The sequence below is a fragment of the Ailuropoda melanoleuca genome, chromosome 3 (genome assembly GCF_002007445.2).
Source record: "Ailuropoda melanoleuca isolate Jingjing chromosome 3, ASM200744v2, whole genome shotgun sequence".
Lineage (NCBI taxonomy): Eukaryota > Metazoa > Chordata > Mammalia > Carnivora > Ursidae > Ailuropoda > Ailuropoda melanoleuca.
This window is the reverse complement of record NC_048220.1, coordinates 38,770,776-38,794,254: the sequence shown is the minus strand read 5'-3', so window position 1 is coordinate 38,794,254 and position 23,479 is coordinate 38,770,776. Positions and strand designations below refer to the sequence as shown.

At 39.3% G+C, this 23,479-nt stretch overlaps 1 protein-coding gene across 1 annotated transcript in view; it reads left to right on the top strand.

Annotated features, from left to right (window-relative positions):
- Window positions 1-23,479, top strand: part of PDE4D (phosphodiesterase 4D) — an 854,127-nt gene that overhangs the window by 792,583 nt on the left and 38,065 nt on the right. Inside the window, exon 6 of the mRNA XM_034656261.1 lies at window positions 8,100-8,212. Within this exon, the coding sequence (XP_034512152.1) occupies window positions 8,100-8,212 (113 nt within the window). The remainder of the gene's footprint in view (window positions 1-8,099; window positions 8,213-23,479) is intronic.

Below are 23,479 nucleotides of genomic sequence, written 5' to 3'. Positions count from 1 at the left end.
AGGCAAAAGCTTCTTCACTAGCATTTGCTTCATACCCTCTTTTGTGTGGTTGAAATATGAATTAGAGATTAAATTTACTTTAGTCCAAATTGATAGGTATTTAGGTCCTACCTTGAGTATCAGGGAGTATGTCTTGATGTCCTCCTTTGAAGTTCCACTGCTGCTTTGCACATGAGAGGTTCTCCTCTACCTTTCTGACTGCTTCTTCTCCCACTTAGGCCTCCCGATGGGTCCTTTCCTTCTCCTATCTTCCTTTCATACTATTCCCAGAGCAACCTTTCTGAAAAGCAAATCTGACCATGTGACTTCCAAGCTTAGATTTCTAATAGGTCTTGTAGAAAAAAACATAAAGTCTTAGATTAGTACACCAAGCCCCCCATGACTACTTCTCCACCTTTATCTTTGTCCGTTGCCAGATCTAAGCTTTACCTCCTTCCACTTGTAGCTACCTGAATGGCCTATGTTCTCCAACTGTCAGAGGCACATATTTGCCCTTTATTTCAAATATCAATTTCCATTCCTTACCTACCCAGCGCTTTGCTTCGTCTTTGGAGACTCAGGGTGCACATTTCTTCCTTCAGAAAGCTCTCCCAGGTCTTTCCCAGGCTGCAGTAGGTGTGCCTTCCCTGTCCCCCAGCTCTGCCATGTGCTTACACCACCTACTGCCTAATTTTAGTGGACAACTTACCTAGATACTCTTCCGTACAGTTGTACAGCTGTACAGTTGACCCTTGAACAACAAGGGTTTGAACTGTGTGGGTCCACTTCTATGTGGATTTTTTTCGGTAAATACAGTACAGAACTATAATGTATTTTCTCTTCCTTATGATTTCCTTAATAATGTTTTCTTTTCTCTCCCTTACTTTAAGAATACAGTCTATAACACATTTAACATACAAAATATATCCCAATCCACTGTTTATGTTATCAATAAGGTTTCAGGTGAATGGTAGGCTAGTAGTAGTTAAATTTGGGGGGGGAGTCAAAAGTTATGCATGGATTTGGGACTGTAGAGGGGGTCAGTGTCCCTAAACCCTGTGTTGTTCAAGGGTCAAATATAATTGTCTTCCTCACTGGACTATGAGCTTCTTGAAACCCAAAGTTACTTCCTTGTCGTTGGTATACTCAGCACCTGGCCCATAGCCAGTGTTCAGTATGTATTTATTAAAATGAAGAGAAGAGCATCATAACCAGTAGAATATGAACTCCTTGAGTGTGGGCAGGAGCCTTTTACTTCATTGCTCATTGCTGCATCTCCATCATTCCTTGCAGTGCCTGGAAAAGAATCTGTCAGGTGAGCAGTGCAAGGTTACTTAACCCATAGTCTCCCACTTACACTAAAATAATCTAGAAGATTTTATTATCTCCAATCTACAGGTGAGGAAATTGAAGCCCAAGAAGTGATCTCCCAGGGATTATCGTTTATATAAGGTGGAGTGGAGATCGGAACCTCTTTCTACTTCAGTTTCAATCCAGAAAAAATATTGCTTACAGTCTCATGTCATATGGAGTCATGTGGAGTCCCCAGCCTTAACTCATACTCCAACTTCTTGGACAAAAGCCTCCCTCATCTTACAATGAGTTCCAAAAGCTTGCTTCTCTTCCTCTGCCTCCTTTTTCCAGTGTCCGCTCAGGCTGACGTTTCTGTTTGTGCCAATCTGTCCTCGAAGCTCAGTCCCTTCCCTGGATTAAAACAAAGCAAAATTCTTGCCACATCTTGTGCCTTCAGCAACTTTATTACAGATAGGGGGTGGGGGAGATTTATAGGGTGGAATTATCCTTATCCTGTAGGCCAAGATGACTCCTTAGTGTTACACACACACACACACACACACACACACACACACACACCCTGTGGAGCAAGCAGCATATTCTTCCCCTTTCCTATGTCAGAAAGATCACAGATGAGTTCCACCCAAACCAGGGCTCCTTAAAGTCTCACCTTCTGCAGTAAGTCACCTTTTTTTGCTGGCAGTTTCTCCCTGCAGGAAGTTCTGGTGAATACAGTATGATTAAAATTCCGGTGACCAGAAGATTGTAGTTTTCAGAGCAAGAAGCCTATACCGCTGGACAGTCTTTCATGCCTGACATATGCCTATGTAGAATTTTAATACTGAGATTGTCTTAGATAAGAATAATCATTAGAAAGCAAATGTTCTATAAATTATTAGTTTTATTCTACCGATAATATGGCCAAAGAATGGTCTTACTGACATCAACTTTGCCTTCCTTAGCCCCATTTATTCAGAGCCCTAGAATTTTCCATCTAAATAAAATCCAGTCCCATAATACACAGTACTCTGAATCACTCAGTGGCTTCTACTCTCGAAGATTCGGTCCACAGTCTCTATTGCCGATGCCTGACAATATTTTCACGGCCAGCATCTGCAGGTTTCTCCAGCCTCTGTCCCCTTAGCAAGGCCCTACACATGGTAGTTCCTTTCTCTACGTATTCACACACACACATCTCGTTGACCCCCTCCCCCCACTCTTCACTTACTTCCTGTTTCATTCTTTAGGACTTGGCCTCCCTCTCCACCTCTGTCCCAGTCTGATTTAAATAGCCTTCTTTTATTCTCCAGTAGCCTACATGCTATCTTTTTTCAGAATGCTTTCTACAGTATAGTGTGCTGAAATCATCTCCACTATCAAAATCTTGGTTTTCCTTGGCTAAGAGACACAGTCTTTTAGACACCTTGTTTTTGCAGACTCTAATAAAATGCATGACACAATGTTGGTGCTAAACAAATATTTGTTGAATTATTGATGGTCCTAGAAGTCAATGAAACCTAATCTTGTGTTTATTTCATTTTAAAAATTCTACTAGATGGGGCGCCTGGGTGGCACAGCGGTTAAGCGTCTGCCTTCGGCTCAGGGCGTGATCCCGGCGTTCTGGGATCGAGGCCCCACATCAGGCTCTTCTGCTATGAGCCTGCTTCTTCCTCTCCCACTCCCCCTGCTTGTGTTCCCTCTCTCACTGGCTGTCTCTGTCTCTGTCAAATAAGTAAATAAAATCTTTAAAAAAAAAAAATTCTACTAGAGACTTAGGCAGCCGTAGGAAAAAAAAATCGTAGATTTTGGGAAGATAAAAGTAAAAAAGAAACCTCACAAAATTATGTACATCTTCCCTTTGGAGATTTTTGGAAGTACTAAGTGAAATTTTATATATTTCATAAGATTTCAAAACAAGAACTTGGTGCCAGTAATACAGCTGGAAATGAGAGCAGCTTGCCACTGGCAAGCTGTGCTTAAACCTGTTACATGTACACATTGAAAGTGAATCCAACTCCTTTATGTATTTCCCATCAGATAAAATGTATAGAGGGGGGAAAAATAAGTCAGCAAAAGTTAGAAGTAACCTGGACAAATCTTCTACTGTAGCAAACTCAGGGAGTAACTAGCTCGAAGCGTACATGGTGAAATAAGAATCATTTTTCTCTAGTTCTATCTATTTGAGACACCATCAACTCCATCCTTAGGAACAAAGAGGGAATTTCAGTGGGAATTAGGATGGGAGAAACCAGAACCAGTTAGGAAGATATATATTTAAGTATTTGTTCATTGAAGGCATTTAGTGAAGTTTTTTTTTTAATTTTAAGAAAAACCTGAATCAACTGTGTTAATCTATATTTATTTTTTAACTAAGTGTAAGCAAGTGATGCCCAAAGTAAGTGATTTTGTACCTGTTTTCTTCATTTTCAGCAGTAGGCCTGTCTAAGAATTAGGACTAAGTCATATCGACCTTTAATCATTCAAATACTGGCAAAAAAAAAAAAAAAGAAAAGAAAAGAAAAACCAGCATCCACACAATTGCACATGGAGCCTTTTATCTCAATGGTCAGTGTTGCTGTAAGTTGTGGATAAGAGTAATTGGCTGAACATTTCCCAAGAAAACGACCTCAACCTCTAACTGCCTGCTGTGGCTCTGAGGCGATTACTTTTTTCCTTTTCAAAGGGAAGCTGCTGCTTCAGCATCTTCTCCGGGAGCCCCTGGCAGCAGTTCAGGGCATGTGTCAGGGGAATCCTTGATCGCATCACAATGACGGAAGCCAAGTGCTGGCCTGCAAGAATTGAGGACTGTTTGTTCACAGAAGATCCTGAGCAGAAACAGGGGTGTTACATAGTTCAAGGGTGCCTTGAAAAAACCCGATGCTGCTGTAGGAGGGGACTTCCAAGGGCTCAAATTATTTCTCATTTGCTGTTCCACTGCCCTCTCCTAGCTTTTATGGGATTTAGCTAACAGTTGTTGCTTGGGCATTTTTCTCCCTGTAGTTCCTTGACTTAGCAAGATTTTGGAGAGTTGAAAAAAAAAGAGAGAGTTTTCGTATACTATTTTCGAGTAGTGCCACAGTGAATACTCTCTGGGGAGAAAGCATTTTATTAATGAATGCAGTATGTGTTCTTGGTAAAATCCAAAATTAAACTAGGTCACTGCTTTTGTCCTGCTAGCCGTTGATGACATTTAGGTGTGCTGTTTGGTGTGGTGACTCAATTTCCTGTAGGATAGCTGGCGACTCCACACTGAGGTTTTTTTAGTGGGGATGAAAAGGTCAGTTACTCGATGTCTTAGAACATTTGGGGTTAAAATTCCTAAAAATTAAATTTTAATAATGATCCTAAAAAACTGTGGCTGGCCATATTGCCTGTAAACCTCGGAATTTGAGAAAAGTAGTATTCTCAGCTCTGTATTAGTATCAGCAATAATTCCTTATTTGAGCAACAGTTTTATAAAACAAATTTCTTTGTCAGTAATTAATTTCTTGCTAATTGGTATATAGATGTGTTCGGGTCACTGTTTTTCCATTCTCCAGATTTATACAATGCATGCAGAGGTAGTTAGAACTTAAAATACATGTACGTACCACATTATTATTGTACGCAAATGCTGTTTGTCAAAATGCCTAATCTATGATTTAGATATCAAGTAGATCTTTTTTATTTTTTTAAAGATTGTATTTATTTATTTAACAGAGAGAGAGACAGCCAGCGAGAGAGGGAACACAAGCAGGGGGAATGGGAGAGGAAGAAGGAGGCTCCCAGCGGAGGAGCCCAATGCGGTACCCTGGGATCACTCCCTGAGCAGAAGTCAGAGGCTTAACGACTGAGCCACTCAGGCTCCCCTCAAGGAGATATTCTGAAATAAGTTGTCCTTCTTGTTGCTATACTGCCTTAAGGGCAAGTCCTGTATTTAGATATATAATGTCTTAAAGCATTGAAACTCTCCTGAATTACTCCTCCCCTTTTACAATTAAAAAGTAAATACTGGACTGTAATATGTAGTGCCACACCCAGCTAAGTCCAAGGCCTGTATTTCTAAAAGTTTGAGAAGTTGGTGAAGATGGGGGGATTACTTATACTGGGGAGGTCTCTTTGGGGCTGAGACTTTAAAAGACTTGGAGTGCGGGGAAAGGAACATGGGAAGTCAAGCCTTAGAGGTATGGAGAAGGGATTCCTGGCTTCTGTATGTAACCAGTGACCGGAAAGATGGCAGTGAACACATCCTAGGCACAATGGTTTTGCATTTATAACCCACTGGATATGCTCACTATTGACAACTCAAATAACCTAAAATAAGTTAATTTCCTCTTAAAGTGTCCTACATCCTTATTTTATACAGTAGAGGAAGGGAAAAAAGCAAAACAAAACCATATAGTAGATGTACTACCGTTTCAACTAGATTGCTCTATACTTGCATGTGGAAGGTATTAAGTAAAATGAAACTGTGTTACGATCATAGGCTTAATTCTTGTTGCGATCCTTAGGGTATGGGATTACAAGGGACTTTCTACATTACATCGTTGTGTAATGTTTCCATTTTTATAAGAATCATGTTATATTTTTATATTCTTATAATCACGGAAAGGCTATGCAGATAAAACATTTTATACTTACTATTTTAAATTATCTTTAAAGTTATTACTTTTTTGAGGTGGGGGAAGGCCCAATCTTACTCTTTAATTTACCTGGCAAGGTTTAGGCAGTTATTTTTTCACCTAGAGTATTTATTTACAGAGATTGCTGCAGAAAAGAAAAAGGAATAAAAGAGGCAAATTTTAACGTAGAGTCCCCAAAATGAATACCAAACTGTTCAAGAATCCTTGATAACAATGAGCCATGTGGCCCATGTAACAAATACTTTGAAAGTTATTCCAACTTTTACAATTTTTATGTAGAAACCTATCTGGTAAATCCCCGGGAGCCCAAGATTCAGTCTGTGAAATTCTTCGTTGTGCCACTGCGCATTTATGGAGTCTAAATTTAAAGGGCCGTGTTTCTTCTCCTCCAATACCTGTAGATTTGAAGACAAAGAAAAGGGATCTCTCCAACTTCATGTAAGCTTTTCAATGTATTCTTCGTAATCGACAATAACCAAGTTTTATAAGATGGGACTCTTCAGAGTTTGGATTATTTTCCTCTCTGAAAATTTTGTTTATCCGCTTGCTAATGTAGTGAAGTTCTTGCAATTGATCCTTTTATGTAGCGTGCCCATGGTCCCCAGGGTCAGCTTTTGTAAATGGAACCAGCTTCCATATGATGCCTTTGGATATGGTCTTTTCATTTTCTCACGTTTGTAGTTTATTCTGCGCATGGTGGGCAGAAACACCCTTCCAGACTTTTTCCTTTGGCATCACAGGACCATTCTGGTCTCTGATTTGCAGTTCCGTGGACGAAGGAAGCACGTATGCAGGACATGTGTCAAGGGCCCATACTACGTGATGCATTCACATTGCTGTTCCTTTAAGAGAACTCAGACACAATTCTTAATGTAAAAATACAGCATACTGTCAAATCTGTAAATTCTAAAGCCTTCAACATTGTTTTTGTTTGCTTGTTTTTGTCCACCCCAACATTTAGAAGTCTGGTACTTAGCAGGGGCCGGGCTGGGTATTGAAAGAGTCTGGTTTAATAGAAATCATTTTACTCCCACAACCACCCTGTCCCCTTGAAGTAGGTAAACCGTAAGGCCTCAGAAACGAAGTCTCAAAAACCCTAAAACCCAAACCCACAGAAACGGTTGCTCGGGTCCTAAATAACCTTGTTTGTGCCGCCCGTCGGGCTTTCCTGCGAAACCTCGCAGGGAGCAACGGATGGTGAAGACGCTGAGGCTCTGGCAGTCGGGGCGACCGGGAGGGGCGCGCGGGGTCCCCGGGGGGCAGGTGCGCGGCCACGCGCGCCTGCGCGCCAGGTCCCGCCTGAGCCCCGCGGCGGGCGCGACCCCGGGTGGCGGGCGCTCCACGCCGGGTTTTGGGCCGCTGCCCTCGCGCAGCCCCACAGCAGCCCCACAGACACGCGCTCGCGCCCGCGTCTCCCCAGCTCGGCTTCAAAGCGAGCGGCGCTGGGCTTGGCGGGGTGATGCCCCGGCGAGGCGGTGGGGCGGTCGGGGCTGGGGCTTCGGGGAAGGCGGCGGCGGGGGGCGCGGGCGGGCCTTGGCAGTTGGCAGGCTCCTTGTAAGGGAGCTGAGGAGGGGCCAGGCAGCGGCGAGAGCCGCGAGGGGCGTGAGGGGGAGTGTTCCCGGAAAGCCGCGGTGATGGAGCCGCGCTGCGCCGGGCGCCAGAGGAGTTGAGAAAGAAAACAGGAAACGTGGTGGGCGCACCCGGCCACGGCTGATTCATTCGCGTCGTGAGAAGGCTCGGCAGGCGGAGCGGGCGCGGGGACGCGGTGGGGCCGGCCGGCGACGAGATCGGACCGTGGACCAGGCGCTCCCTCCGTGGGGTTGGCCCGGAGGCGCGCGCGCCGCCCCCTTCACCCGCCTCCCGGGCTGGCACTGGGGCCCGCCGCACCGTCGAAAAGTCGCACCGTAGGGTTTTTGTCCGTGTCTCCGTGTAAAAGTTGGCTTGCAGCACTTCGTGCGCCCTCCCTGGACGCGGAACTGAGACGCCAAGCTGGAGAAACCGTGCTTCCCCGAGGCCGGCCGCCCGGCTAGCTGAGCCTCTGTCCCCAGCGCCGTGCCGGGCTCGGCACTATGAAGGAGCAGCCCTCATGTGCGGGGACCGGGCATCCGAGCATGGCGGGGTATGGCAGGATGGCCCCTTTTGAACTCGTTGGCGGCGCCGTGAAGCGCTTGAGAACTGAGTCCCCCTTTCCCTATCTCTTCGCAGAGGAGGCCTACCAGAAACTGGCCAGCGAGACCCTGGAGGAGCTGGACTGGTGTCTGGACCAGCTAGAGACCCTGCAGACCAGGCACTCCGTCAGTGAGATGGCCTCCAACAAGGTAAGCCCCGGCTCTGCCTGTCACCAAGGCCCCTAGACTGCTGATTCCCACGCTGGTGAAGTCGCCAATCCCCGTGGCCCTGAGAAATACATAGAGATTCTGTCACTCTGCATGTTGGGCTGTTTTGCTCCCGTGGAGGGAGGTTCGTGACTGTGCTTTCCCTGTCTCTAACATTCACTCCAGATAAATTAACATTTTGCAAAAGCAATTTTGACAGCACCCCCAGGCCACAGTGAGTGGGAATTTTTTTGGGGGGAGGAGAAGTGGGCTTGCCAGTGACGCTTTGCCCTTGCAGCAGAAACCCAGGCGGGGCCATTGGCATTGCCTGCTTGAGGGTTTTCTTGGGATTCCCAGTAGGAAATAAGAGTTGCTGTCGGTCAATGCAATCTCTTGGATGTCACCACCTACTGCACTCACGCTCAGTAGAATACACTGAACTTGGAACCTTAACTCTCATTTATCTAGATGTTAGGGTACATTGTAAGAACTGAGCTTTGAGGTGTTCACTTAGCCTTACGTGTCCACAGGAAATAGCAAGAAAGTTAGAGAGTTCATTACGATCATAACCTTTGTTTTAATGAATCTTGGAGAGACATCCAGTTTTCTGAGGTCGTTTAGTATGTTTCAATGGGTCGTTTGTGCCATATATGCCGAAGCGCTGGCCTTGCTGGTCAATGGAGTTTTGGGGGATTGAGAAGTAACCTTCAACCTGAGACAGCCTTAAAGCAAGGTATAGTGTTGTCAGTGTTACTGTATTTTTTGGAATTTATTTATATTTTTTGTCTCTAGTTATGTAAGGAAATAATTGGGATTATGTATGTTTTTAATGAATATTTAGCTGAGGGGATAGGGAAAGAGGCACATTCAAGTTGGATGCAGATGACTGAGGGATTCAACCAGTAAAAACTGGTAACTTTGGCAGTTACTAACAATTGTCTCTTAAAGATATTTAAATATTTTGGCCACCTATTTACAAGGTCAGGAAGGTTATACCGTTTTATGGTTTATCTGTGTGTACATATCTTTAAATGGGTGATGCTTTTTCCTAGCTTATTGTAGTTTTTATCCCATCTGTTTTTTTCCCCCAATCAGTTTTTTTAAATACCATAGCATATCAGCTACTTGATTGTCTTATCTGTTGACAGTGCTTACATAGATTGCATTGTTTTTGAAGTGAGAAGTTAGCTTCAAATAGAATAGAAGGGACTCCTCACTCACTGTCTACAGGCACTAACTTACTCGTAAGCACACTGACCTAACCCAAATGCACACTGGGAATCAGATCTGGGTTTTTTGTTTTGTTTTTTTTTTCCTTTGTTTTTGTCATTTTGGCCTCATTTTGAAATCTGGTATGGCTCCTCATCAAAATAACCCATCATTGGGCTTTTACTTCCTGCTGTGGCATCAGGTGCCATTGTTTTCATCTGGCTAACAACGTCTTAGTTCATTGATTAATTTTATGAAATATAATTTTTTTAATAATTTGATTGACAATAGCAGTAGACTATGCTGAGTATCTTCAATGTTCTACATGCTGAATGAGACCATTCTGCAGTGGGATTGAGTTCTTAATTCTCTTGTCTGGTTAATTCTGTGTAAAAAAGAAGAGCAGAATCGGAAGGCACCTAAAGGGATATGCACACATTTGGTTATGTTTTCAAGATGATCTGACAGTACTTTTTCAGAGAAATGAACCTCAGCAGCTGTAACTTAATAAATCCATACTCTTAATGATGAGACCTATGTTTGAATTTAAAAATTAACACGGCATCTAATAATGTAAGTGATGTCAACTGTCAAGTAATTAGTTTATCTATACTTTTAGGATTTTAAAAAATAAAGCTTTAGATCACAGTAATTGATCAAGATGATTTCTTTCTTTAATGGCACCAAATAAGACAGGATTTTTAAAAAATCTCCATTGTGAGGGCACCCAATTAAACTTTGAGTTAATTTACAGATTTAGTAGAGAAGGCGCATTTATTTGGTTGAAAGGAAATGTAGGTTAAGTGAGAAAAAGACTTTTTAAAAAGGTAGTGATTCTAGCTGTTTGCGTCTTGTGGTTGAAAGATTATTGACAGGGCACTTATTTTTAACATTAAAAAAACTCAGCTTGGCTGAAGCTGTTGCTTAAACTTCTAATTTCTAAGCTATCCATCTCCTTTTTTTAACCCATTCATTTTTACAAGAATGCTAAACTCATGTAACTTTTTATAGGTGAAAAGGAATTAGCACAGAAGGAAAAAAAAGCTCTTGGTAAATGTTGTAAAGTTACCCTTCATAACAAGGGCAGGAAAAAGTCACATCCACATAAGCTGTAAACTGAGTGGGAGCAGCTGATCTGAAGGTCCCTGTGAGTGATGCCCAACCTAAGTCTGAACTAGAAATGTGACAGCTTGCAGCACACATCTCTTGAGGATGAGTGAATATGTCTGAAACATTGCTTTCTGGTTATGTTTTATTGCTGTCCGTTATTTTTACATGTACTTGTTTGAACCAGCCAGTATTTTCAGGGTATTCTCCTTCTGCCTTTGAAAAATCATGACATGTGTTCTTCTCACTTGAATTTTTTTTAATTTAATAATACAATGTAACATAATAAAAATACCAGTAAGGTCATGATTTTTAAGTGATTATAGAGAGGAAATATTTATTACAGATATAGATTTGGGTATTAGGAAGAAGGAAATTGATTCCTTCAACCCATGTAACCATTTGAATTAATAGATTATTTCTGTGTTTTTGAAAATCTTAATTAAAGGAATCCAAATTGCTAGCAGTTTTAAAATGATGCTTTAGAAGTAACTACCTATATTTCCTGATTGATATTGTGATGTGCATAATGCTTATTGATGCTACTGAGGCAAGAAAATTATTGAATTTTTGGCCAAGGCCAACATGGACTGTAATACATGTAGGATGCTTGTACAAAGTAGGGTAAGAGACTCCAGATGGCATTTAATTTGAGTGATTAAATCTACAGCACTTACCCTCATAAGCACATTAATCTCCCTGAGACTTGTACAGATTTCCTTTGGAACCTTATTGCTACAGTTGAGGGAGGTTTTGGTAAGGTCTCAAAGCTTTGCAAGTAGGCAATCTTGGTTTTGTCCTTGCTCACTGAGTTACATTAGAAAAATGAATTCAACTTTTTTAGCTTCGGTTTCCTCAGCATAAGATGAATACAATAATATCCATTTTGAAAGATCAATATAAGAGTTTGAAAGGATATACATAAAAGAGCTTTGTGATGGTAGACATTATACCTGTTGTTACTGGTATAATTATTTGATATTTAGGTCAAACTTCCTTGATGGTCTTCTTGGCTAAAATATGTTTTTTGTTGTTGTTTTGGGTTTTTTTTTTTACTACTCAGTTGTAATTTTTGCTTGACATTTTAAGTTTCATGAATTGTTACTATGAGGTCCTTAGATAACCATCTTTAGTACACATCCCTATATTATGAAAAAGGCTTATATTATATTTACACAATTTTTGGTATAATACAGATAGAACTTCCAATTAGAAGTTTAGTCTTTTCTTAAATTCCGGTTACAGAATTCCAGAAAGAAGTGCTAAATACTTTCTCTGTTTTACCATAAAACTGAAAACACAGCATTTCTTAATTCTTGGAATATGCTAAACATAATGTGGGATTGGTGAGCACATTTCCATTCTGTTGTACAGAATTTGCAAAGCTAAAATACCTTTTTAGACTGCTTTTAATGCAAAATAGTTTCACGGTGTTTTTGGTTACCTTTCTCTCAAGGAAAGTAAGTTGAGGATGTGAGGAGAGCAGGCCAGGAGTCTAAGCCTCAGGGCTTTCAAAAATTATGCTTTGGAGAGGTGCCTGGGTAGCTCAGTTTGTTGGCTTAGTGTTTTGGTTCAGGTCAGGGTCTCATGATCCTGAGATCAAACCCCACGTTGGGCTCCACACTCAGCAGAGTCTGCTTAAGATTCTCTTTCTTCCTCTGCCCCTCCCCCATCTCTAAAATAAATAAATAAATCTTAAAAAAAAAAAAAAGATTCTGCTGTGGAACCCTGTCACTTTATCCTCTTGTGACTTAATAATACATATTTCACAGGCCTTCAGAGTGAATGTAGTGATGTTTAGAGGAGAAAACAAAATCATTTTGATTTCCTCTTAAAATATACCACTATAAAAGTATATATTGTTTCTCCTCTCTAATTTGAGGGCACTTTTGAAGCTTGACATTGCTGGAAACTGCCGTGCTTCAAGTGGCAAGTCTCTTGAAGTTAGGATTTAAGCATCCTTCCAAGAGACTTCAGGTTTTTCTTTAGTTAATTCTAGATATACATCAGCCAACTTACCAAATGTGGTCATGACTTTTTTATGGAATTTATTTTGTCCGTTTACTTATTAACCAACATCTCTATCATGTTTCTGTTGCCTATAAATTAATTGCTTTTCTGGGGTGCGTGTTCTTCATTCTTCCACTGTCTGCTCCCCCTGGTGCTTTTGAATAGTCAGTGCATGCATAAAGTAATAGTAGAGTTTTCTGTGACTGCTGATGTTTTTTCTTCTGGGCAAGACGGGCGCTGGAATGAATATAGAATGTTCATAGGAGTGGTTAAATCCTAAAATATTTCAGCATTACACGGATATAACTCTCAGAACAGAAATAAATGATCAACTTTTGGTAAGAAAGTAGCTGTAGTTGGAAAAGCATTTTAATTTTATGAAGAACAAATCACAAATAACACTTATTTTCTACATTAAAATATTAAATGACTGTTATAAAAGAATTGTTAAGAGTTAACACAACTAAAGGAAAACCTTATATTTTAAAAGAAAATATTTCCTATAACTATAGAACTCGACTTACTGATGTTTTGAGTTTGCTGTCGACTTTTTCATCCACTTAATAAAAGTAGCTTTGGCAATTATTTAGGTGGTTTACATATAGTGCCCTAAAGTTAATATGGAGAGGGGAATGCTTGTATTTATGGTCACCATTAGGAAAAAAATACTTTTTTGTTGCGCTTTTATTTTAAGTGATTATAGAAAGCAGGAAATACTTTTCATGAAAATTTTCATTTTTCATTGAAGAGTAAAGCCTTGACTTTAACTTAATAAAGTATTAAGCATTAAACAAAATCTTAATTTGTCTCTATTGTCATCAACTCAGTTTTTGTGTCAGTATTTAGTGGCAGTAAGCTTCAATATGCCTAACATTTAATTATCCAAAACTTCTAATTTTTGTGATTCAATGAATTTGTCATTACTAGAGAAATCACTTTCAGTTATTACATTTTTATTTCATTATAGGGTACTGGTGACTTTGGCCTGAGAGCATAATGAACTATGTCCTCTTTTTTTTTTTTTTTTTTTTTTAATTTCAAAACAAGAGGCTTGGCCAAGATAAAATAGTACTTTTCCAAATGCTATGGACAGATTAAACAAACTTTTTCCCCAAATAACAAGGATAATAGATAATGCTGTTGTTCAATTTAAGATTTCCATGATAGTCGCATAGATTCTAGCTGTTACTTAAGATACACCTATACGGCAGATGTGAAATATTAATAATGTCGTGATTTTCAGATTATCCCTCAAGTATGTAGAAGCTGATTTTCTCATTTTTAGAAAGAGGCCAACCCTTTAAAACTGCAAATAGCTAGGGTTTATTTTGTGATGGTCTAGCTCTGCTAGGGCATTCGGGCTGTACCTGGTACTTGTGATAGTTTAGTTGGCCCTACTAGTCTGAGATCTTTTTAGGAAATAGAGAGATGGGTAGCCGTTTATTTTAATATTCACACTGGTCCTAAAGACATTTTAGGAGCGCGTTTCCTTTTAATCATTCTGACTGGGAATGGGGAGGGGATATTTGCTTAAGCAGCAAACAATTCTGCTGTGTTCATTAGGAAATTAGTTACATTGGATTCCCAACTGTAGTAGTAATGGGGATATGACTCCTTAAAAGAAAACTTTATCTTTAATGAAGTATTTTTTCATTATTATTGTTTAATATCCTGAACTTTTGGTTATTGTTTGGCCACACTTTGTATATGATGAGGATGAGTGATATTTACTCCTTGGCTTGATAGTGTACACCAGCAATGCTTACGGCAGCTTGGTAGAGTGGAAAAAATAGTGTTGTTTCTTTTTTGTTTGTTTGTTTGTTTGTTCCGGCAAACTTGGTTTCAAATTTCAGCTCTGCTGCTTCCCACCTAATATTTGGGGCAACAGGCATCACCTCTGTAATTCTCAGTTTCCCCATTATAAAGGGAGATAATAAAAAGAGAAAATAAAATTGAAAGGTTGTTGAGAGCGTTAGATATGATGTGTGCAAAGCTCAGTTTGGTGCATAGTGCATACTCATTGCTCAATAAATTACATGTAATTTATTGTATGACTAGGATATACTGAAAAAGAGAGATAAAGAAAAACCCTGTGTCATATACTCCTTGCAATTTAAGACCGTAATATTTCTTGGAAGAAAAGCATGACCTTTCTACTCTGCAGCAAATAAGTCTAAATCAGAGTTGCTCAAACTTTGTTTTTTCGGTGTATAATTGTATATGCTATATGTTGAGAGTTTTTATTTTGAGTGTTTTTTTAAATACAAATACCTGTCTGAGTGCTTCATCTTAAGTAAGGATATTTATGAAATCATAGATTTGGTGTCCTTCTGTTTTTTTCTGATATACATTTTCAAAATATACAGTAATATGTAACAAGGTAAGAAAATGTTCATCCATATATCACCTTGAAGCATTTTGCTTACCACTCATAGATAATGAGTATACTTTTGAATATACTAATCCAGTAGCAAGAACTACTTGAGAGTCACTTTTAGTTAGAAAAATGCGTTTATTTTAAATAACCTATGGTTTTCTTTCTCTGCCACTAAGGTGACCTCCCCGCTGGAGGAGAAAATGCCAAATTTCACCAGCAGAAATCTCCCAGTCATTAGACATTTATTCCTCAGGCAGAATGGTCTGTGGAATTACAGCACCCTTCTGTAACCAGACTGCCTGAGTTGGATTCTCTTTCTGTCCTTTGCTAGATATAAATTGGACAGCTTACCTTCTGTGCCTCAGTTTCCTCATCTGTTAAATAGTTGCTATGACAATTTCATGAATTAAAAGACAATAATTGTCTAGACAGACTCAGGAATGTTCAGTAATGTTAAATCCTTTATTTTCATCCATAAAGGAATATCATCTTTATTTTCTTATTTTGTGAAGTGAGGGCTAGAGAAGGTGTTTGTTTGCCATCCTGATTATTACTTCTAATGAGCTTTTAAGAGGCAACAGTGGCCTAGTGATTTTGAAGTAAACCAAAGAATACTGTTGGAATGTTTCACTGGTTCTTCTCCCATTCAGTGACTTTTCAAGAAGTTTAACTCTATTTTTTTGTGTGTAATTTTGCACTAAAGCTCATAATTGACCTGAAGTTTTATCAGACTATCTAAAACTCCCTGTGCTGTTTCTAGAAAAAACATAAAGCAGTGGAGAATAGTCCAACCAGTTTTTATCATAGATGAATATGTCCCAGTTATTCCTGTGAATGAGACTGAAAATAACCCAGGCACAGAATCTCTCATTAATATTTAATGTTAAGAAAATCCTGTCACGGACATAGCCTCCCATTGCATGTCTCAACATCTCAACCATCTAGTATATGCATAAATATTTCCTTGCTCTGTCAACTGAGAAGGCCTAAAGAAACAACACCCCAGTAACAATGAACACACCCACCACCCTCATCTTGGTTTCCAATGCCATTCTCCAAAGGAACCAGGATTCCTTGGAAAATATCTGATTCTAGGAGTGGGGCAGGAAAAGAGGCAGGAGCATGTTGTAGTGCAAGAAAGTAAGGAGATGCTCAAACCAAGCCCCACATTGATGGGAACGTATCAGAGGGACAAAAGAGCAAACTGAAAGAGCTTCCATTTACCAAAGCTGGCACTATTTGATCAAGAAAATAAACTAGTATTGGATTCTAACCCAAAATAAAAAATAAATATCCTTGTGTTAATACTGATATAATTTATTGAATGAATAAATAAATAAATGGGGAGAAAAGACAAATCTCCTGTGCACAGGATTTTACATGATTTATGTAGATACTCTGCTCTCAAGGAAGGAGGGCAGAACTCTCTCCTCCTGAAGTGTGGGCTGTACATACTGACTTCCTTACAAAAACCCAATATGGAAAGAGGAAAAAAAATGACTCTATAGTAGAGAAACCTCTCTCACACACACACACAACCTCAGCTAGGTCACTGAAGTCAACATCAATAGTGATATGCCAGTTGGCAATAGTATATACCCTTATATGCTCTGATGAAAATGGTCCTTTACATCTGTGGTCTTCCTACCAAAAACATATAATCCCACTCTAATCATGAGAAAAACATCAGATAATTCCTAGCTAAGGAACATTCTACGAAATATCTGACTAGTTCTCCTAAGAACCATCAAAGTTAACAAAAACAAGGAAAACCAGAGAAGCTGTCACAGCCAAGAGGAGTCTAAGTTACTAAACGTAACGTGAGATAATGGATAGGATCCTGTACCAGAAAAAGAACATTAGGTGAAAACTAAGGAAATCTGAATAAAGTGTGGACTGCAGTTAATAATAATGCATCAGTGTTGATTCCGCCAATTGTGACAAATGTATCATATTAATGTAGTGTTAGTAATAGGGGAAACTGGATATGGGGCATATGGGAACTCTCTGTACGTATCTTCACAATTTTTCTGTAAATCTAAAACTTTTCCAAAATAAAAAATTTATTAAACAAATCTGAACCATTCTTTAAGGCCTATTTGGAATGCTGTCTCCTCCACGAAGTTTTTTCTGTCCTCTCTTCTCCCTTGTCTCCCACCCCAGCCTCCCCTGATTGAGTGTCATGTCTTTCTCCTTTGACCTTCTACAAGACTTTATTTTTATATCTCTTAAATCTAAATACTGTATTTTGTTTCTTTGTTTTACTGGTATTTTGTTGTACACTAGGCTGTTAGTCTTACTCATTTTTCCAGCACCCATAGCATTGGACACAAAGCTTGTAAGGAGGCGCCCAATAAATATTGGATGAATTGTATGAATGGTATTATGGTCCTTGCAATGCAGCTTTAAGTGATTTTGCCTTCAGTACTATAGGAATCATTACTGATCAATCTCGGGGACTAATAGTAATTTTACCCTTTAAAGCCCTAAAAGCCCTCAAAGTTCTTTTATGGGTAATAGCTTCAATTTTACTGTTTGTCACACCCTTTGCAAGGAAGTTACTGAATATTTGGTCCCCACTTTAATGTTGTTTGAGTCCGAATGTAAATTAAGAAAATGAAAATATAATCTGTTCCTGACTACCACACAGTTTTTGGTCGTTTTGGTAGTATTTAGTATGATCAGTATTTGAAAGCATTATTACTGTTATCCTGAAGCTTTGTTTTAGAACTAAAAAAGTTTAAAATGATCATTTGTCTAACTCCTCTAGTTTGAGTTGGAAAATGAGGCCCAAAACTTGTCCAGGTCCACTTGGACAGCTAGAAATCTCCTGACTTATGTAGTTCACTTTCTGGAGGGTCTCAGCATCATTTGGGTTCATGTATGGAGCCTTTATTTTAAATCATATTCATAATCGTGGGAGGGAGATTATACTTTATTTGAATGTATTAATAGACTATAAGCCATATTTCTGATAATCATATGGGTTTAATAACTATTTAAATACATAAACAGTGAGTTTTGTACCCAGCCATTAGGAGTATTGATGAGGCCTTCTTTGTGGCTTGTAGCTCAAACCTAGTGTGTATCAATATATTATTTTGTATTTGGTCACATGAATTAGTACCAGATGCATGATGTTGGTTAATGTAAATGCCATTTCTCATCTTGGATTGGTAGACTCAGAGTCTGTGCATTATGGTTGATACCTTGCAAGAAAGGTGTTTTTTTTTTCCCCTTGGTAAGAATCCTGATCATTTCCACTTCTAAGAGTCTCAGTTCTGCGTATACACTTATGTCTCAAAAATTTTAGCATAATTTATGCTCAGATTAATCTCATCTCATTTAAATTTAAAGTTTATAGTGTACAAAGGCCAAAAACTGTTCTCTCTCCTCCGTACCTATTTTAGCAACAACATTCCTCTATAAGTTGGTTCCAACTAAAAATGACATTTCTGCGTACTTTCTCTGCTAGCCTGGAAAGAAAGGATGTGTTTGTTGGCTTTTGCCTGTTAGGGAGTGTTCTATGAAGTTTTACCCAGGGTGAGCTTGGGTTTCCGTCAGCATCTCTGGTCTGCTGTGCTGTAATCCCTACAGTGGCAGCCTCTGGCTTTTATTACTGGCAAGCAGAGTGCTGTGCAGACATGGGCACCATAATAGGAAACACCTCGGCCTGTCATAAACAGGCCCAGAGAGTAGAAGGCAGAGGCCTGACAGGGACGTGTCCATAGCAACCAGGCAAAGATGAGCGAGGCTGCCACCGTGGAGCAAGTGCAGGCCGATAGCTATCTTCCTCATTTCAGAAAAGAACCGGCTGATTTTAAGGCTGCTTTCCACTGTTGGCATAGCATGTTTCTGTTGCTTGGTTTTTGTGTTAGACCTAAATATGAATAAAGACATCTTAAATATACTTTCCAAAATATTTTGAGAGAATATGTCAAAGTGTTTTCCTTTGGTTTTTCTCCGTTAATTTCACCGGACATCCAGTGCAAACCCATTAGGGAGAAAGAGCAGGCATTTCATTGCAAGTGGGAAATTATTTAAAAATATATGCAAAAATCAAATAATTATGTGTCTATTTAATGAATAATAAATTATACTCATATACAGAGTTACAAAGAAAAGAACATTTTTCAGTAAGTTGACTTTCTGTTGTTTATGTCTCTTACATCAAGTTCAGGTTTTACAAAAGGAGTACATTCTTTGACCAAGAAAGTTTCTATTTTATGTTTGTTTCAAGCTTCAGAAAACATATAATGAACTACAACTTTAACGGTGATGGGCTTGTCACAAGAACTTAGGAAGATAAATTTCAAATTTGGAAGGGCTTTACCAGTTTTTAATAAAGAGAGAAAATGCTGTCATGGGTGCTTTAAATATATATAGGTGTCATTTCATTATTTGTGAGGCAACCTTATTTCACAAAAGACGTTATAGACTGCAAAGAATGAGAAAAGCTGTAATTCTGTTAAAAGAGTATGCAGAAATTAGGTTTAGGAAGTTTGAACTTTTTTTTTTTTTGAGAGATTTGCGAAGGCTTTGATAGATTAGGTATTCAGTGGATATTTGCTGATTTGTTCCTACCCCTTTTAAAATAAGCACTGATCCCCTTGTATTTTTTCTTTATTTTTAATATTTCCAAGTGTGTTTCAACAATATGCTTTGATAAGAATGAAACTAATTAACGTCATCTTTGGCATAAACTTTGATTTCGTTCTTTGTTTTCTTAATCATATATTCTCAGCCTGGTCTTTGAGATTTCCATAAGGGTAAGGGATAATTAGGTTTCAAGAAATCTTAGGAATGTTTTACTAGAAATATCCTAATTTCTTTACTATACATCAGGAAAAGATCAGTTTTCCTCCTGGAAGATACTGTTTGGGCCTAAATCTTAATATTTCTCTACAGTGTTAATGTCAGTAAAATGATGAAAGGGTATATAGTAGAAGAAACAAAACAGAGAGCTTACATCATTACAGATTGAAAGCAATTTGTTCTCTCAAAAGTAAAACTTGGTGGAAAGGTTAATTACTTTTTGCCCCTTGGCTTTATTTTCAGTGTAACATTTTAATATCCCTTTGTTATATATAAGCAGTCTTTGATTACAAGTGGTCAGGAAACACTGGTATGTAACTTACTTTCTAATAAAAGGTATGATCCTGGTATTCTCTCATACTTCAAACCTTAAACCTCTAACTTAGTCCCAGAAATAGTACGCTACATGCCAAAACAGTAGTTCTCATTTTTAAAGATGAAAAACTGAGGCTCAGTTAGACTTGTACAAGATCCATATGCCTCTTAGTAGATGTAAAGATAATTGTTTTTTTGAATGTGGAATCTGGGGTAGAGGACAGGGAAATAGAAAACAAGTGTTTGTTCTGAGGCTACATTTTCAAAATATGTCCTCATATAATTTTTTAATAAGTACTAGATTCCAAAATAGCGGATCAGTTTCAGCAACATATAATTTCTAGAGGGGAATCCTGTAGTCAGCTTATTCTGCTTCCCTTGCTCTCTGTGTCCTGTCAGGATGGACAGACAGAAAGTTTCCTGCTGCTAGGAAGAGTGTGATGGTGAGACAGACAGCATGTTAGGTTGGGAGTGAACCTAGCAGGCAGGTAGTTAACAGGGCACAGATATCAAATGAAAGGTAACAGGGTCAGTGGGATGAGAAGACCAATTGGCAAAAGCAGACCTGAGACCCTAAGTTGGCAAAGGATTTGGAGAGGATGTGGGTACAACTGGATGGGATGAAGCTTGACTAATGGTGGAGAGTGTGGCAGCAGAAGGTATAGGATAAACTCAGGGAAGGCGTAAGCAGGTGTCGGAATTTTTAAAATGGTCTGTTGCTGTGAGGTTGCCTTGGAGGTTTGTTTTCTTAGTGGGGGCAAAATGGAGAAGGAAGAAAGACTCATGGATAGAGTGAGGAATGATGATTGAAGGAAGGAAAGATAGAAAGACACGACTTTTCAGATAATGAGATGAGGAAGGAAGGTATGGAAGAAGGAGCAATCTCACACAGAGCTCACCTAGATCAGGGCTTTCCTTGGCTAGAGGTGGACTTATGAGTTCATGTTCCTGCCCCCTTTCCACCACAGGGTGAAATCTGGTTGGAATGAACCTTTGGGACAGACTTGAAGAAAAAAAGAAATCCAGATGGGTTAGGGTGAGGGTGTGAATGTTTAAGGGAGGACAGTCAGCTGTGGGGAGAGGGATTGGGGCAAATGACTGGAGAGGGCAGATTTACAGACAAAGTATATTCCATGAGGCAAGAGTCTTTTTTAGCATCAATAGCTGGCATCCTTTCCTTCACCTGTTACCTCCTTGAGTCATAGCCCAGTAGCAGCATGGGTGGATTGTCACATCCAATGCTGGGCCATCCCCTAAGGAAGCGGCTGCCTGGGAATGAGGACGTGGGACAACAAAGTACAAGCTGGAACAGGGTGAAGAGAGACTGTGTCAAAAAAATAAGTATAGATTAGTTCAATCTAGTATACTCTAAGTTATTAGATGACAGGAGTAAACTGTAACAGAATAGCAGGTGACAGTGTAAACCTTTATCTTTAAAATTCAGCTGTAAATCTCCTAAATTCCAGTGAGCTTAGCAATTCCTCTTCTGTATTACCCCACACTAGAGTTGTGACCTTGGGTAATTGCTTCAACTTCTCAACCTATATTCTCAGTAAATCAGGACTAAAATATCTCAGAGGCGTGTTGTAGGAGTTAGATGAAAACCTACCTAAAGTGTGTGGAGCGGTACACATACCTAATAGGCACATAAAGCGGCCTATCTTTAGTAGGGATGGGGATCGGAACTATTTATAAACTTAAAAGGTGAACTTTATATGCTGCCATATAGGTAACCCAGTGCAACTGGAGCTTGAATCAACAGGCCTGGGCAAAAGAGCTCACAGAGTGTGCCTTTGAAATCCTGATACCCAGTCACGGTGATTTATGGGACCTCACTAGCTTGCATATGTGATGGCCCACTGCGTTTGTTTACTTTAGTTTTAGCTCAGTTACCTAGCACTCTGTGATAGCATATTTTTATTTACACTCTCACTGACCACTTAATTATGATTACCTTGAAAGAATATGTATGAAGGCAGCCATGAAAGAAACTTTTATTAGAGTTGTGAGGGTCTCATGTAGATCTTCATTCCACTATGTCTAAAAATTGGTGCAGCACTTATGCTTCGCTTTTCCCTCACCTTGGACGACCTTCAAGACTCCTTCAAATGATTTTTGTGATTCTGTGAAATACTGAGATTATGATTATTAACAAGAGTGTCAAATATCAATCACATCAGGTAACTAGGTGTCTCTTTTTGGGGAAAATAGAAACAAGAACCAAAAATAGACTCTTTAATCATGGCACGGATTTAAAATGACAATCCAGCTGCGAAACAGAGGAGTGGATAAAATCACCTTGAACCTGGTTTTAGCCCATGATGCGATCTTAGTCATAGATCTGACTCTAGCCATAGCAGAGGAAGAACGAATTCCCCAGCCATGTAGTTGTCTAAGAGTTGAAAATGAGTCAATGAATAAGTGATTGATCCCTTTCCATCGTCTACTTACTCTCAGCTCTTTTGCAGAGAAATCATACTTTGGTACGCTTACTAAAAGTTGTGGGATGTTTTGTTTTGTTTTCTTTTCTTTTTTAATTCCAAACATCCGTAGAGGTGAAAGAGATTTGTGAGATCAGCCTGTTTGCCTCCTTCACTTTAGGATGAGGTAGCAAGGTACAGGAGAGTTGAAGTGACCCAGAACAAAATAGTACTGTGTTACTTTTGTCAAGGCTTTTCTCTTGTGGCAAATACAAAAGTTTTTGTTGTTAGACATAAGATACAGATTTTGGTCTTTATTTACATAATCACTTTTGAATGAAATTTTTAGTTTTTATTATTTGTGTTTGATCCTTAACCATTTTCTAGACCAGAAACCATTTTCAAGTGGCAAATACATCGTTAGGAAGTTTCTTGTTGTTGTTTTGTACCATTTTTCTCAGATAATCACAATCCAGTATTTAGGCTTTCACTAAAGGATTTTTGGTTTTGCCTATTTACTGTAGGATATCTATCTGCTCCAAAGGTTTTTAGAGACAAAATGAGATTTTTGTATGTGTGTTCGTGTTCAGCCATACAGATAGCTAGCTAGGTAGCTAGCTAGATGGATGGATAGCTAGATAGATAGGCAGATAGAAAAGAAAGAATGGCATATAGATATACAAACTGAAAATATAACTAGTCACATAAGTAAACTTGTTGTGTGTTAATGAATAATAGAGTAAGTACATGGTATTCTGGTCCTGTAGATAAGTTTAGAATGCATTCAATACTGAGGACGAAAATGATTGGGAAACATCCCAGAAAAAAAATATTACTTAAGCTAGATCTTGAACACGGAGGATTCATGTGGGTTGCTAACAAAGGAAGAGATGGCATTCCGTGGGTTAGATGAGGCAGGGTAGGATGGGGCACTATTGTGGATTTAGCTTTATTGTGTGTTTGTGGGAGTGGGCAAGTAGTGGGAATCTTCTAAGAATGAGCCTGCCTGGAACAGAA